At 48.0% G+C, this 17,500-nt stretch overlaps 1 protein-coding gene across 1 annotated transcript in view; it reads left to right on the top strand.

Annotated features, from left to right (window-relative positions):
• The window catches only part of LOC130374911 (1-phosphatidylinositol 4,5-bisphosphate phosphodiesterase beta-1-like), a 39,173-nt gene that overhangs the window by 10,533 nt on the left and 11,140 nt on the right, over positions 1-17,500 (top strand). The window contains exons 6-11 of the mRNA XM_056581892.1: positions 753-853; positions 2,842-3,008; positions 10,073-10,219; positions 13,385-13,542; positions 15,602-15,684; positions 16,026-16,110. Coding sequence (XP_056437867.1) covers positions 753-853; positions 2,842-3,008; positions 10,073-10,219; positions 13,385-13,542; positions 15,602-15,684; positions 16,026-16,110 — 741 coding nt within the window. The remainder of the gene's footprint in view (positions 1-752; positions 854-2,841; positions 3,009-10,072; positions 10,220-13,384; positions 13,543-15,601; positions 15,685-16,025; positions 16,111-17,500) is intronic.

Raw genomic sequence — 17,500 nt, 5'->3', positions numbered from 1 at the left:
GCTCACTCTCTCTCTCTCTCTCTCTCCATCTCTCTCTCCCTCTCGCTCACTCTCTCTTTATCGCTCTCTCGCCCTTTCTTTCCATCCCTCTCTCTCTGTCCCTGCAGTGGTACGTTCCGCTCTGTTTATCTCTGGCTCAGGCCTTTACTATGTCTCCCCCTGCCACTGTCTCTACTATATCTCTGTGTCTGTTTCTCTTCTCTGTCCCTATTTCTCTCAATGTCTACTTTGTCTCTGTGGCTCAACTTGGTCGCTACTCTGTCTCTATTTCTCTCTGTCTCTACTATACATCTCTTCGTCTATTTATCTCATTATCTTCTCCGTCTCTGTGTCTCTACTCTGTCTCTACTATTTATCTGTGTCTGTTTCTCTTCTCAGTTTCAGTTTCTATCTGTCTCTATTGCTCTCTGTCTCTTCTGTGTTTCTATTTCTCTCTGTCTCTACTCTATCTCAGTGTCTCAACTCTGTTTCTGTTTCTTACTCTGTCTATGCAACTCCACTGAATATGTTTAAGCTATGTATTTGTTGATGTATTATTAAGTTTGTGGGTGTACGTGTGTGTGTGTGTGTGTGTGTGTGTGTGTGTGTGTGTGTGTGTGTGTGTGTGTGTGTGTGTGTGTGTGTGTGTGTGTGTGTGTGTGCGTGCGTGCGTGCGTGCGTGCGTGCGTGCGTGCGTGCGTGCGTGTATACGTGTGTGTTCGCTCAGTACATGACCCCGTTGCTCTCGTCTCTTCATCGTTCTTCTTCTGCAGAGCGACTCCATACCCCAGGAGGACTTCACACCAGATGTGTACAACATGTTCCTCAGCAACATCTGCCCCAGGCCAGAGCTTGACCACATCTTCTCTGAAGTGTAAGATCCCCCCCTCCCAAAGCCCCCTCCACACACACACACACACACACACACACACACACACACACACACACACACACACACACACACACACACACACACACACACACACACACACACACACACACACACACACACACAGATGCATCCTCGTCTCATCCTGAACTGACAGAAGTTCTCTCAAGTTTCGCACTGAGAAGACAGCAGGGGTCAGAGAGGGAATATGTTTTACCGTTATTAAAAATGTGACAGTGATTAATTACCCGGTATATCGAACATCAAACAACCCATCTGGTCCTCCCATCTGTTTTATTTAAAAAAGAAAATTTGAAAACGGCACAAAAAGTTAACTTGCTGGCTCCTTTCCCCTAACTTTTGGGGGGACTTTTTCAATGTCTGAGGGTTATATTCTCCAAAGTCCAGCTGATTGACAGTGTAAGCAAGCAGTCTACAGCCAATCAAAAATGATTAAATGATCACATGGTTCCCGTGTCCCTCCCTCCCTTTTCTTGACCTGGAGATATTTTACATTACATAAACATTCAATGCAAGAAAAACGTAACATTAAAAAAGCAAGCAATGTAGACTTATCTATAAAATAATATTTTATACTGTATAGCTAACACAAAGGTATGATAAGGCAATACGGTAAGGAATGCCATATGCTTCCCAGTACTCACCTTTATAAAGACTTCTTAGATCTAATTAATGAGGTTAATGAGGATGAGTGTTGTGTGGTAGTGACAGCAAATGGCCCTGGGGCTTGGCACCTGTCTTGGCCCTTGAGTCTTGGCCCCTTGAGTCTTGGCCCCTGAGTCTTGGCACCTGCCTTGGCCCCTGAGTCTTGGCCCTTGAGTCTTGGCCCCTTGAGTCTTGGCCCTTGAGTCTTGGCCCTTGAGTCTTGGCCCCTTGAGTCTTGGCCCCTGAGTCTTGGCCACCCTCTGATCTCACCCTGCCGGGGCCAGGAGGGGCCCGACCCGGCCTTTGGCTCTTGAGGGAACGGTTCCGTTCCAGTGGCAGCCCGCCAGTCACGCTGCAGGGCCCAAAGGCACTAAGACATGAATCTAGATCTTTAATCACAGAAGAGTACAGCAGCGTGGGGGCCAGCAAGATTCAGAGGAGATCACTTGGTGGAACAGGCAGAATCCTGTACAGAATCCTGTACAGTTCGCTCACATCCCTGCATCATCAGGACTACCTCTTACCTACCCTTCACCTTCTGTGCTGGAATTCCAATGTACTTATATTTCATTTCAAATGAATCGTCTCCTCTCTCTCCTCTCTGCTTTCCTGTTCTCTCCTCTCCTGCTTCCTTCTGTCCTCTCGTTCTGCTACTCTCCTCTCCCTTTCCCCTCCTCTCTCCTGCTCCACTCTTTGTCTCCTCCTTTCCTCTCCTACTCTCCGCTCTCCCATTCCTTTCCTCTCCCCTCCTCGACGCTCCGCTCTCCTTTCCTCTATCTTCTCCTCTCTCCCCCTCCTCTCCGCTTTCCTCCTCTCTCCTGTCTCCCCCTCCTCCCCTCCTCTCTCCTGTCTCCCCCTCCTTTCCTCTTTCCTCCTCTCTCCTGTCTCCCCCTCCTCCCCTCCTCTCTCCTGTCTCCCCCTCCTTTCCTCTTTCCTCCTCTCTCCTGTCTCCCCCTCCTCCCCTCCTCTCTCCCGTCTCCCTCTCCTCCCCTCCTCTCTCCTCTCTCCTGTCTCCCCCTCCTCTCCTCTTTCCTCCTCTCTCCTGTCTCCCCCGCCTCCCCTCCTCTCTCCTGTCTCCCCCTCCTCCCCTCCTCTCTCCTGTCTCCCTCTCCTCCCCTCCTCTCTCCTCTCTCCTGTCTCCCCCTCCTCTCCTCTTTCCTCCTCTCTCCTGTCTCCCCCTCCTCCCCTCCTCTCTCCTGTCTCCCCCTCCTCCCCTCCTCTCTCCTGCCTCCCCCTCCTCTCCTCATTCCTCCTCTCTCCTGTCCCCTCTTCTCCTCCCCCCCTCTTCTCCCTCCTCCCCTCTGCAGGGGGGCTCGGAGCCGTCCCTACCTCTCCATGGATCAGATGACGGAGTTCATCAACAGCAAGCAGCGGGACCCCCGTCTCAACGAGATCCTGTACCCCCCCCTGAAGGCGGAGCAGGTCCAGCAGCTCATGGACAAATACGAGCCCAACGTGGCCCTGGCCCAGAAAGGTCAGCGAGGTCCTGGTTGCGGGCCCCTGCAGGCGCGCACACACATACACACACATAGCGCATACACGTGTGTACGCACGCACGTACGCACACACACACACAGAATGAGGTCTTCTGACGCATACGCATATGTTTAGGTTTTAAAGCGCACATAGCCGGAAGCAGGTGCCGACATGAGCATTCATACACACACACATGCACACATACACACACACACACACACACACACATACACACACACACATATATACATACACACATAATAGACACACACAAACACACCGAACACACACATTCCCTCACACATACACACAAACAGACCGAGGTCCAGCAACTGATGAACAAATATGAATCCAATGACTCACTGGCCCATAAAGGTCAGTGGCTCTGAACCCCAAGTATTACACACAGTCCGCACCACCACATGAACACGGTACCACCCACACTGACCTATACACACACACACACACACACACACACACACACACACACACACGCACACACACACACACACGCACACGCGTGCACGCACACACACACACACACACACACACACACACACACACACACACACACACACACACATGGCCAAATATATAAAACAGCGGGTATCTTTTTTTTCGTTTTCGCACCGCCCGCCCCAATCAGCCCCCCTTTAGAATTCTGAAGGGTTGTAACCATGGCAACAGCATTACAACATGGTGTCCAGAAAGTCTGTGTGGGGGGGGGGGGGGAAACGGGGGGCCCTAGCAGGGTGCCAGGGAACGGAATGTTATAAATCTCTTAAAATCACCACACAGACACACACACACACACACACACACACACACACACACACACATACACATTCCACGCACACACACAATCAGAATGTGTCACATACACCACTTCAAGCGTTGCCAAACTTTGGAGAACTCCTCTCTTTTCTTCTTCTGTTCCTTTTATTTGTCCTTTCATGTGCTTTCATGAGCCGGGTACTGATTGTAGTGTGGGGGTGTGTGTGTGTGTATGTGTGTGTGTGCGTGTGTGTGTGTGTGTGTGTGTGTCTTTCTGCGTGTGTATGTGAGTGCGTACGTGCTTGTGTAGCACACTCGAGACAAAAGACTAGCTGTTTGTGCATTCTGTGGCAGAAAGTGGGGGAAAAAAGGGGGGACCCAAGGTATTTAATATCGGAGATAAAAGACGCACATTAAACAAACCAATTAGCCGAAGCGGGAACCCAATCAGTACCGCGGGCCTCCGGTCAACCGGAACAAAGTAGAGACTTTGCAGGTGCACAGACCGCGATAATACTTTGCTTTGATGAATCCATGTGTTTTTAGCCTCGCCCCGGGGCTCTGTCTATATCGTTGTGTGTTGACTTTGGATTTGCGCCTTGATATGTACACATTAATAAATAACATATGTGTGTAGATTAAAAGAGCGTAGCAGTTTATGAAGCATAAATACTGTATCTGTTTCATTCAGAATCCCGTCACCCTCACTGCGCACGTCGTCAGTTTGTTTCCGCCCCGGTTGTTTTCAAGGTCAACACTCTTGAATCCCTAATACGAATTTAAATCCCCACCCCCATGCAAACACACACACACACACACACACACACACACACACACACACACACACACACACACACACACACACACACACACACACACACACACACACACACACACACACACACACACACACACACACACACACACACACACACACGTAACATTACCCCTTCACCCGCCCCCTTGTTAAAATCTGTAAGAACAACAACAACACCAGAAACAGGTTCCCGTTCGGAGAAGGCAGAGTACAGCGACGTCGCCCTGAGAGATGGTTCTGTCCTGGAGGAAGGCGTGGGTATGTGTTGTGCGTGATGGATGGCAGAGAGCGGGGCCTGTTCTTCAGGCCCTGCTCCGGAAGCCTGGTGTCAGCACTTGTCACTCGGCTTATGCTTACACTGGCACTGGACACCCCCCCAGCACCAGGACAGAGGCTAAATGTTCTGGACACCAGCCCGCTCCTCAACACCCACACACACACACACACACACAGGCAAGCAGGCTCACACGCACGTACGCACGCAAGCACATACCACACACACACACACACACACTGTGAAGAATACAGTACATTACGTTCTCTCTCTCTCTCTCTCTCTCTCTCTCTCTCTCGCCCTCTCGCCCTCTCGCCCTCTCCCTCTCCTTCTAACGCACACTCACGGTGCGGGGGGGGCACCTCTGCAGGTGTGATCCACTGTGTGATGATCTGAGGCTTCTTGTTTTATTTTTATTGCTTAGTCGATCAGATTTGAACGGCAGCAAACTTTTTGGCAGACAGAATTGGACACGGCGTTGTTCGCAGATCCCCGCATCAGCAGAAGCAAAAAAGAAAAAAAGTACTTTCAGAGATCCTGAGGAAGGAACAGGTTTCAAGCCGTATACATTCCAGCTGAAACCGGCCATGATGGCGGTGTTGGATTTAAAGCCTTTGCTGAGCGACGCCGAGGCTGCGTCGCCGGGGAAGAGCGGTGAAAGAAAATCACTCCCCCCCCCCCCCCCCCCACAGCCCCTGGAAAAGACCTCCTCGCTTCGGAAACTCAGGCGTTCAGGCGTCTGCAATACGCCATCTGAGCAGGAGTGAATAATGTATGCATCGACCCCGATTCACGTTCTGCAGCGAACCGCAGGTCCCAGTTTCCAACGAGCGATTCCGCGGGAGGACTGCCGTCCGCCTCCGTCACTCTGCTTCCCCAACGACTCAGAGACGAGCCGAGTGTGACTCCTCCGCGGGGCGGCGTGTAAATAATGAATCCACCCCCAGCGCTCGGGACACCTACGGCGGCCGTGTGGTGAGGCGACGAGCAGAGGGGTGAGTGGGCTCTTGTAAGCCCCTTTGGTTGTCTGGCCGCCCGCCCGACAACAGACTTGGCCCTGAGAAGTGTTCGTCTGCCCGGGAGGAAGTGCCGCCATCTGCTCTGAAGAGCATTCCAGAGATGCCCGGCCTTCTCGTTTGGATGCCCTTGTGCAGCCATCTTCTGCACACACACACACACACACACACACACACACACAAGCACCCACGCATAAACGTGCACAGGCACACACATGCACCGGCACGCACGCGCACACATGCACAGGCACACAATGCACAGGTACAGACACGCACAGACACACACATACATGCGCACACACACACACACACCTGCACAGGCACACACATGCACAGGCACGCACGCACACACACACAAATGCACAGGCACACACAGACAGACAAACACATGCACACACACATACACATGCACACAAACACACACACACACACACGCTCTTTTCTTTTGGAGGTAATTCATTATTATGTCCCCATTGTTGTTGTGAAATGGAGAGAAGCCTAGTGGTTTATGTGGTTGTGTATCAGACTGAATATATTGTCGCGGGATAGTGTGTTGCATTTGGTTATTAGTCATGTTTCTTGTTTATTATATCTCACTGGCGGGCGGTGACGTTAGATGCCGATGAGTGCCTATGTGAGATATGCCGGGCGCAGGCCAACCTCCAGGCAGTACCTCATCATGGATTCACTCAGTGATCAAATCCCAGCGGCGCAACGGCTGACATTAACTTTTGAAAATGGAAGGAATTGGAGTAAAAAACGACAATTGTATTAATGTTATAACACAAATTATGTTTGTTCATAAACCATACAACGCTGTGAATTCACTTGAATAGAAATGTTGTTGTCTCACAAAACTCATTGGCATGCGCGGCATTCACAGTTGATTTATATCAATATGTATTTATATGGACTGCTTGCCACTGTCATATTGATTTATTATTGCAATACTCCTTCAGTTTCTGCAGTGATGATTGCTTGCTTTTATAGGAAACGTAAACACAAAATGTGATACATTTGCTTGCCCATAGTTAGGTTGATGATTAACCGAAACGATTGTAGCAGTAAAGAGCGAAGTGTATCCATCAAAGTCTAGCGGTAAGCAGTGCAGCATAAGGAATATTGCGGTAAAGAGTGTTAACGTTCGGAGTGACGACAGTGTTAAGCAGAGATGCGGGAACATTTGCAGTTGTAATTGGTATGGGTTATGACAGTCGCTAGAAATAACACATTTTCTGAAGCGGGTTAGACTAAACGTTTTAGCGGTTTAAGGGCTCTAAACGGTATGTAGCGGATAGCGTTGTAGAATTTAAAGGCCTCTTGCGGTATGTGGGGTTTAGCGTTGTGGCAGTTAATTGGCTCTAGCAATATGTAGCGGTTGGTGTTGCGGCGGGAAAAGGGCTCGCTAGTGCATTAAAGGGCTAAACGCTGTAGCGGGAAAACATCTCTTTAACGTTTTGTAGCGCTAAACGCTGTAGCGGGAATCCGTCTCTCGAGCGCTTTGTAAGCGCTGTAGCCGCTAAGGGGCTCTAGCCTAGCGGTGTGTCGCGGTAAGAGGTCTTGCCTGTCAACTGGGAGCTTCAATGTCACTGTAAGGAGCCAACGTTAATTAGACCAGCTGCTGTACGGAGGGCAGCATCGCATTAATTATCATGGACGCCACAGGGACCCTCTTCACCCTGCCAGCTAGTGCTACATGGCATACGTAGCTTAGCATAGTGTGTGTGTGTCTGTGTGTGTGTGTGTGTGTGTGTGTGTGTGTGTGTGTGTGTGTGTGTGTGTGTGTGTGTGTGTGTGTGTGTGTGTGTGTGTGTGTGTGTTATTAGTCTTTGGGAGTTTCGGGCTACAGGTTGGGCACTTGGTGGGGGGAGGGTTGAGCAATTGTTTCTTTGAGCACGTACAACAAAAATAGATTTATCTTTTGCTGCACAAGGTGGTTATCAGTTGTGCGTCTGCAGATGTTTTCCGCATGCCCGCAGGTGTGTGTGTGTGTGTGTGTGTGTGTGCGTGTGCGTGTGTGTGTATATAAATGCATACGTGTGTGTGTTTGCCCATACTTGCCAACCATGAGCTCTCAAAACTAAGAACATTTTCTGAAACCACCACAGGAGGTTTTAATGTTTCACAGACCTCACGTCCTGAATTTAGAGTGTGGATCACAAAATAGGAAGCAGTTGGAAAATGATTACATTGTTAATTAAAGACATATATACATAGATCGATAGATCGATTCATACATACATACATACCTACATACATACATACATACATACATACATACATGCATGCATGCATACATACATACATACATACATACATACATACATACATACATACATACATACATACATACATACATACATACATACATACATACATACATACATACATACATACATACATACATACATACATACATACATACATACATACATACATACATACATACATGCATACACATACATAGATGGACTAGCTACATGCAATAGCTTTTATATCGTTGGCTCAGTTTTTCCACACCTGAAAGAGTGGTGTCTGACAGATGGCCGATCCGAACATGAAGCTGTCTCATCACGTCGCCGTATGATTGGATTTGTAACCTAATCAAACTGTTAGCCCACAGACAGCCATCCCCGTCTGATCACGGCTCATGTTAAGATTGGATATTATCTTTCGTATCAAATTATTACAGACAATCCACATCCACCAGCGACATAGATACAAGGCACAGATTACAAAAAGTGAATACAAATATAGACATACTCCTCATTCGGGAGAGGACAGTGAAAACCGCAACGTTCCCAGGCAAATCGGTGGGGACGGGATATATGTGTTGGATGGTTGGGAGAAGAGGGGATCACAATGAACTTTTTAGGGGACCAACTTTTTGGAGTACGTAAGCCTGAAGTGGACAGTGGGAGAGGACATGTTAGGCCTTCGTAAGCAGTTGAGCGGGCGAAAGAACAAGTTTCCATAAAAGATTGAGTGTGGCAGTGTGGGATAATTCCTTCCCTGGTTTCTAAAAGCTTCGTCCTGTATTTGTTATGCAACCTACCATCCACCGTAGCAGTCCTTGTCGCTGAAAGCCTCTTCTTTTAGGATAAATGCGCCCTCCTTGGGGCTGTGTGGGGGAGATAAAGTTAATAAGCCAAAGTTGGAAAATGTAGTCATTGCAAAAGTGGAGAATTTTAATAACATTTGGTTCCACCAATTCACTGACTTTAAATGAGTGCATCCGTGTCAATAAAGCTTCTAGTTTTGCTTTCCATGAAATTGCTTTGTCTGTTTTAATGAAAAACGGTTCGGTTTGACAAGCAAGGACGTATTTCAGATTAGGAAGCCCTTCTGAAAGATAACATAGTTTCTCACATTTTATCGGATACTTAATCCCCGTAACCTGATAGAAAGAGTTGAATAAAAATCGATCAAGTTATTAAGAGCCTTCATATCTCAAACATTGTGAGAACGAACAAATTGTTAACAATTGTTCCAGTCAGATTCATGAAACATTCATACCCCTAATGCTGAAAAATTTCGATTTGGTATGTAAAAAGACCAGTATTAAAACTACAGTTAAGATGTGATATCACAGATGTAACTTTCAGGTGCAACACGTTCAGGGCCTTCATTAATAAAAGATGGCGCTCATTAGATGAGGACTATTAGGAGTTAAGGGAGATCTATTTGAAAAGCTTAATGAGTAATGAGCAGCACACATTAATTAAACCTGGAGCTAATGAGATGGGCGATTGGTGGAGGGGGACACTTACCACATTAGAGGAAATTGATTGAGAAGATTTGATCCAATTTGATTGTACTATATTGCATTTGATATGATACATAAGATTGATTTAGAATCAATTATATTAAATTGACCCTCAATCACATGATGCATGTACGTATAGAGTGAGTGCATGTGTGTGTTTGTGTGTGTGTGTGTGTTCATCTGTGCATGTGTTTGTATGTGTGTTTGTGTGCGTGTGTGTGTGTGCATGTAACCCTATGATACATCGAATACCAAAACGAAAAATCAGCAACGACCACAGATATAACGTCCGTTAATAACCCCTGTTCTACAGCCCCCTGAGTTCATGGCTTCAGGATGATCGCCTGTCGCTCGCGTTCCAGCTTACGGTTCGTGTTCCGTTCACATATCTACGTACTTCTCCGTCCGCTTGCAGGTCAGATCTCCATGGACGGCTTCGCCCGTTACCTGTGCTGTGAGGAGAACGGCATCATTCCCCCAGAGAAGCTGGACCAGAGCGAGGACATGGCCATGCCGCTGTCCAACTACTTCATCAACTCCTCGCACAACACCTACCTCACAGGTAAAACCTCACACAACACCGTCCTCACAGGTACGGTCCTCACACAACTACCTCCCAGGTAGGTCCTCACACAACCACCTCCCAGGTAGGTCCTCACACAACACCTCTCTCACAGGTATGTCCTCACACGGCACCTACCTCACAGGTACGTCCTGGTTCTCGCCTCACACAACACGCACAACGGGCAGGGCGTGGTCTTGTGTGACCCCACTTTGGAGCAGATCAGGTACCCTTCCCATCACGCTGTGGGAGCGTGTTGTTGATGATGGTGGTGGATTGCTGGAGTCTGATTGGACTCTGAGGCTGGTTGAGGTCAGCCAGCTGGCGTTTGGCATGGACGTTTGATACACACGCTAAACCAGAAACGTTCTCCTTACTTATATCAAACAGTCATCGTTTAGCGTCGGTATTAATATCGTCGTGGCCTAGGACTAGACAAATTGAACGTCGAATTCAGGGCCAAACATTCATTGTGTATCATTTAACGTAGAACGTCGCGAAATTCCTTCTAGGTACCCGGTTGGACCTGCTCCTAGGGTACGCAGCCTAATTGCGAATCACTGATGTAATAGTGGCTTCTGTGTTGGTCATCTCCCTCAGGTTGATTCCCTATTGTCTACATAGTCCAACCCGTAGGGAGCCTTAAGCAGGAGGCCTATTCCCTGTCTGCTCCTTAATCACCTGTCGTTATGCTAGGATGCTTTCGATAAAATCGTCTCCTAAATGTCAGAGCAAAAGGTACTATACTAGAGGGCAATGAATCGCAGGATTTTTCTGAATAATCGCCTCCTCTCTCTCTCTGTCTCTCTCTCTCTCCCGCTTTCTCTCTCACGCTCTCTCTCCCTCTATCTCTTTCTCTCTCTCTCTCGCTCTCCCTCTTACTCTCTCTCACTCTCTCTCTCTCTCTCTCCCTCTTTCTCTCTCTCACTCTCTCACTCTCTCTCTCTCTCTCTCTCTCTCTCTCTCTCTCTCTCTCTCTCTCTCTCCCTCTTTCTCTCTCTCACTCTCTCACTCTCTTTCTCTCTCTCTCTCTCCCTCTTTCTCTCTCTCGCGCTCTCTCTCTCGCACTCTCTCTCTCGCTGTCCCTCCTTCTCTTTCTTTTGCTCTCTCTCTGTCTCTCTGGCTCTCTATGTGTCTCTTTCTCTCTCTCTGATTCATTTTGTATTATTGGTTGCACACACACGCACACACACACACACACACACACACACACACACACACACACACACACACACACACACACACACACACACACACACAGAAACACACATCCTCCCCTATTCATTCAAAAAGATAATTAGAGTTGCACAAGTGAATACACACGCCATTATGCCTCGCAGGTCAGCCAATCAGCAGTTCTTGGTGTTCATAGCTGCGCCACACTAATGCTATGTAACCTCCCGAGAGGTTATCCAATCAGGTGCCACTCTTCAGTCAGTTGGGTCGTTAATATTCATGAGTTAATTTTTTTCTTGAATCTGTCACAGTGGATGGCTCTGCACAAGAATAAGAGAGAAAAAACGACGCAAGCTGACATTTTTGCTGGCAAAGACTATTACCATTAATCTATTTAAATCTATTCTGAGCGGGAATTGAAGAAAATCAAATTGTTCCACTGCTTTGCACTGCTTTGGAAGCGAGACAATCGTTGGAGACGGAAGACACATATTTCTCTTCCTAGGTAAGCTTTGGAAAACGGAGCGACGTACACAAACAATAACAACGACGGAAAGAGATGGCTTTCTTTTCCCTGTTGTTTCTCGTCATGAATCGTTAGCCTCCTGACTGACATGGTAATATTATAATGGAAACAGAAAAGACAGGGCCAAGAGTGGCTCTCTCTCTTCGACCCCGCGTCGAATCCTGTCTATCTCTCCAAATGAAAGTAATACGTTTAAAAAACAGAGTAACGATTCCTCCAGCGCTGCCACCCGTTGGACGAGGGCCAACGCTCCTCGTTCATTATGCTGCGTTCCTCTTCCTCATCGAGCGAATCCAGGTCATTGCATTTATTGAAGTCATATTTTAGGAAAGATCAAACTCGATTGGTTTCGGATAAGGGGCTGGTCTTATGTTGAACAGAGGGGTGGTTTCCCTTTGAGACGAGGATGAACAGATAGAGAGAGAGAGAGAGAGAGAGAGAGAGGGAGAGGGAGAGAGAGAGAGAGAGTCATGATGAGGGATTCTATAAAAGATAAATGATGCTCATTCATGATTCATTCATTTACTATCAGTCACTCTCCAAGAGTAAGGTGTGCTGTTCCTACTATCGGATCATCTCCTCGATAATGACGTGGCGGGGGTGGTGGTGTGTGTCGGTGAGGCCGTGTGTGGGGGTGTGTGGGGGTGTGTGATGGGGGTGTTACTACCCAAGGTGAGAACAGGGAACCTGTCGGGGCCCCATGCCACACAGCGACAGCAGAGTGCTAACGCGAAGGGGCTAATTGTTTTGCTAATAGTGTCACGGTGCTGAGATAGGCGTCTGCTTAATGAGCTTTTCCGAAAGCGAGGAGGAATCCTTTTGTTACCTCGTCTCGGCTTCTCCGGGGCAACAATGATCATTTCAAACTGTTAACCTTGTGTGTTTGTGTGTGTGTGTGTGTGTGTGTCTGTGTCCGTGTGTGTTTTTGTATGTCTTTGTGTGTGTGGGGGTGTTTGCTGTCACGGTTGCATGCACTTGTCTGCCTGTGTGTTGATATGGATGCTTGCTTCTGTGTATATGTGTTTGTGTGTGTGCGTGTGTGTGTGTGTGTGTGTGTGTGTGTGTGTGTGTGCGTGTGTGTGTGTGTGTGCCAACCCGATTGCATGCACTTGTATGTGCATGTCTGTGCGTCTGTTTGTCTCTGTTTGTGTGCCTGTTGGTTTGCATCCATGTGTGTGTGTGTGTGTTTTTGTATGTGTGTACATGTGTTTATACTTGTTTGTGTGTGTGTGTGTGTGTGTGTGCGTCTGTGTATGTATGTGTGTACATTCGTATGTGTGTGTGTGTGTTTGTGTTTGTGTTGGTGTTCGTCCATGTGTGTGTGTGTGTATTTGTACATGTGTTTGTATGTCTGTGTGGGTGTGCGTCCATGTGTGTGTGTGTGTGTGTGTGTGTGTGTGTGTGTGTGTGTGTGTGTGTGTGTGTGTGTGTGTGTGTGTGTGTGTGTGTGTTTTCTGTCACAGCTGGCCAGCTTGCGGGGAGCTCCTCGGTGGAGATGTACAAGCAGGTCCTGCTGTCGGGCTGTCGCTGCATCGAGTTGGACTGCTGGAAGGGACGCACCACAGAAGAAGAGCCTGTCATTACCCACGGCTTCACCATGACAACGGAGATCTCCTTCAAGGTTAGAGAGAGAGGGAGAGGGAGAGGGAGGGAGGGATGGGGGCAAACAGTATGAGCGAGAGAGTGAAGTGACAGATTGGGAGTGAGGTAGGGGGGAAATAAAATGAAAACAAAACAAAGAATAAACAGAATGACAAAATGTATTTAAACTAATGACGGGAAAATAATAAGAATGAGTTAGAAGTGTGACGGGGGAAGCTTAATAAACTTAATAAATGAGGACATAGCGAGGGAGGGCGTGAGGCTTAGATGAAAGCCTGCGACCAGGAAGAGGGGAAGGGGGAATTAAACACAACTTTAGTGGCGCCGTCGTGGAACGGCACTCAGCAGAGATACCGCCTTTTAAATCTGCTGTATTAAATGTCCCCAGCATTAGGGAGGCTAAGTATGTTATATTAACTATTAAAAAGATTGGTCTGTCTGTGTGTGTGTTGGTGTGCATATGTGTGTGATAAGGGGTTTGATTGATGGAGCAAATTTGCACTTAATGAGTGTAATAGGAGAAGCTGAATGCGGATGGGACTAATGGAGTTGGAAGGAGAGGGAGGGACAGATGGAGAAACAGACAGAGAGACAGATACACAGACGGAAAGATGGATGGATAGCTTGACGGATAGGAAACAGACAGAGCGACAGCAGGAAAGGGAAAAATCAAGAACGAGACAGCAACAGACAGCGAGAGAGAGCGAAAAAGAGACAGATAGAGAGATACATTGAAAGAGAGAGAGAAAGCAACAGACAGCGAGAGAGAGAGAGAGAGGCAGATAGAAAGATACATTGAGAGACAGAGAGAACAACAGAACAACACTGAGAGAGGTAGAGAGAAAGAGAGAGAGAGAGAGAGAGAACGAGAGACTCAGAGAGAGAGAGAGAGAGAAAGAGAGATGAATAGAGCGATACCTTGAAAGACAGAGAGAGAAACGGATACAGAGAACCAGATAGAGAATGAGAGACAGATAGAGAGAAACATTGAGAGACAGGGAGAGTAATGGATAGAGAATTAGAGACAGAGAGACAGATAGAGAGATACAGTGAGAGACAGAGAAAAAAACAGAAACTGAGAACCAGATAGAGAATGAGAGACAGATAGAGAGATACATTGAGACACAGAGAGACTAATGGATAGAGAATTAGAGACAGAGAGACAGATAGAGAGATACAGTGAGAGACGGAGGGAGTAATGGACATAGACACAATTAGACACAGAGAGCATGGCCGACAGGGAGAAAGCTCGCAGTAGGACAAATAGGAAAAGTCCAGTTGTAGATGGCATTTTCATTGGCAGAGATGGAGAGAAATTGAAATGAAAGCTTTCTGTAAGCGGACACCGTTATTAATGCGGGTGTAATTGATTTAGATGATAAGCAGGGCACAGAAGCTCTTATCGGATGTCTGGCGTTGGTGTTCTCCGCGGTCAACAGCACTTACACCAATTAATGACCCCGCCTCCGCACTCGTACTCCTAATATATTGAACCTTATCATGAACTCTGGTAAAATTTGTCCCTGCCATTCCCCCCCTTAGATGGAAATGTTTTTAATGGGATGTTTCCGTACTGGTAGACACTCTGGCCTGCGCGCTGGGGTAATGTTTTTTTGCCTAACTTTTGTTCTCGTGTTTTGCACAATAAAGCGTTCAACAGGTCGGTTGGGCTTTTGAAAAAATAGCTAGCCAGACGCTGTTTACCATTTAAACCACAGGCAATACATTTTATGTAGGTCTAGAACAGAAACTAGGAAAGCCGTCGGCTGTTCAAATCCGTTGTTTTTCCGAGCGGCAAAAACAAAGCTGTCGTCTGATTGGACGCCCCCTTCGAGGGGCCTGGCGTCAACCGGGGGTCAAAGTTGAACCCGTGTGAACTTTGAGCGCCGCGTCGTCAAGAACGATAATCCGTGCGCTCCGCCTTGCCCCAGGGCCAGCGTCAACGCCGCAAGACCTCCTCGTGTTTTGACCGCTTAACCCGGCGACGCCCTTCAACCTTGGCAAGGCAATCCTAGAAGTATGATGTTGATAACAGCCTTCCTCTCTACCCCCCCTCCCCCCTCCATCTTCGTCCCCAGGAGGTCATCGAGGCCATCGCAGAGTGTGCCTTCAAGACCTCCCCCTTCCCCGTCATCCTCTCCTTCGAGAACCACGTGGACTCGTAAGTAGACGCGCTTTTCCTAGCGGTTTGTGTCATCGGTGTGCACGTGTGGGTTTTTTCTTCTTCGTATGAATTGGCCGATTGTTTGTGTGTCGTTGGTGGGGGGGTATTGTTAATATCAGGATGAAAAATGATGTGATGAAGTGTAATTCTGTGTTGGTGTGTGTGTGTGTGTGTGTGTGTGTGTGTGTGTGTGTGTGTGTGTGTGTGTGTGTGTGTGTTGCAGTAATTCATGATTTGAAGATGCAGCCACCTACGGGCATATAGTTTATATTAGGAAAAATAATGTGATTGTAATTCTGTGTGTGTGTGTGTTTGTGTGTGTGTGTTTTCTGACTCAGCCCAAAGCAGCAAGCCAAGATGGCAGAGTACTGCCGGTCAATATTTGGAGACGCATTACTGACAGACCCTCTGGAGAAATATCCAGTGAGTACACCCACGCACGAGCACACACACACACACGCACGCACGCACGCACGCACGCACGCACGCACACACGCACACACACATAAACACACAGCAACCAGTCACACACACACCCCCACATACAAACCTACACACAGCCAGCAGTTATTCTCACAGATGAGTGCACAAAAATATCCAGTCGCTTGAGTGCCCAACATACTACCAACAAAAAAACACTATACAGCCCCACCCAACATGCTACCACCATACAGCCCAACCCAACATGCTACCAACATAAAACCACTATACAGCCCCACCTTACATGCTACCAACATACAGCCCAGCCAAACATACTACCAACATACATCCTTCATTCAATAAACATCCATACAAACCAACATACATGTAAAAGAGACACTACAGTATCATGATCTAAAATACTGTGTTCCCGTCTTCAATTCCAACCTTTCTTACCAGTCACCTGCTTTTGGAGTTTGTTGTATAACCAATGTTGTCAGCCTGCTGTGACCTATGAGTTGGTGCTGTTCAGGAAGACAAGGGCTGGAAACGTTGCCACCATCAATGTTCCACTGCTTTCCTTTAGCAACATGCGCACACACACACACGCACGCACGCACGCACGCACACCTGTGGCTGCTCACATGCTCATAGTCAGGGGCAAACTCTTCGTCCCTCTAATGCTTGTGGGCAATTTTCTGTTCTCTTCTCCTACCTCTTGTCTATCAGTGAGAGTGAGAGGGAGAGCGATAGAGAGATGGAGCGATAGAGAGAGAGACAGAGCAAGGGAGAGAGAGAGAGAGAGAGAGTCAGAGCGCAACAGAGAGAGAGAGAGAACAACAGAGAGAGAGCGAGAGAAAGACGCCCGAAGGGCAACTGTGGGAGATAAAAGGGGGAGGGGAGAGCTTTTACGCTGTAATCTAAACGTGACTTTTTGCTGGCAGCCCTTTATCTGGTTGCCATGGTGATCGGTCAAAAGCGTGCTTTGTCCCTCTGAGGTGAACGTGTGTGTGTGTGTGTGTGTGCATGCGTGTGTGTGTGTGTGTGTGTGATTGTGCGTGAATGCGTTCCTCACACTTGTCCCCTGATGGAAGCAGGTGACTAAACGACTTACTAACAGCCCCCAGTGGGTGAAGTGCAGCGTTATCGCCAAACACACGCAGGGAGCGTCCGCAGGCCCCCCCGTCGGCTGACAAGCTTTACCCCCCCCCCCCACCCACACCCCCCCCCCCCAACCGTGACATTGACCATCAGCCATTCAGACACGGAGGAGGGACACAGCACAGAGAGAGAGAGAGAGAGAGAGAGAGAGAGAGAGAGAGAGAGAGAGAGAGAGAGAGAGAGAGAGAGAGAGAGAGAGAGAGAGAGAGAGAGAGAGAGAGAGAGAGAGAGA

The sequence above is a fragment of the Gadus chalcogrammus genome, chromosome 21 (assembly GCF_026213295.1).
Source record: "Gadus chalcogrammus isolate NIFS_2021 chromosome 21, NIFS_Gcha_1.0, whole genome shotgun sequence".
NCBI lineage: Eukaryota > Metazoa > Chordata > Actinopteri > Gadiformes > Gadidae > Gadus > Gadus chalcogrammus.
This window is presented reverse-complemented; position numbering and strand designations above follow the sequence as displayed.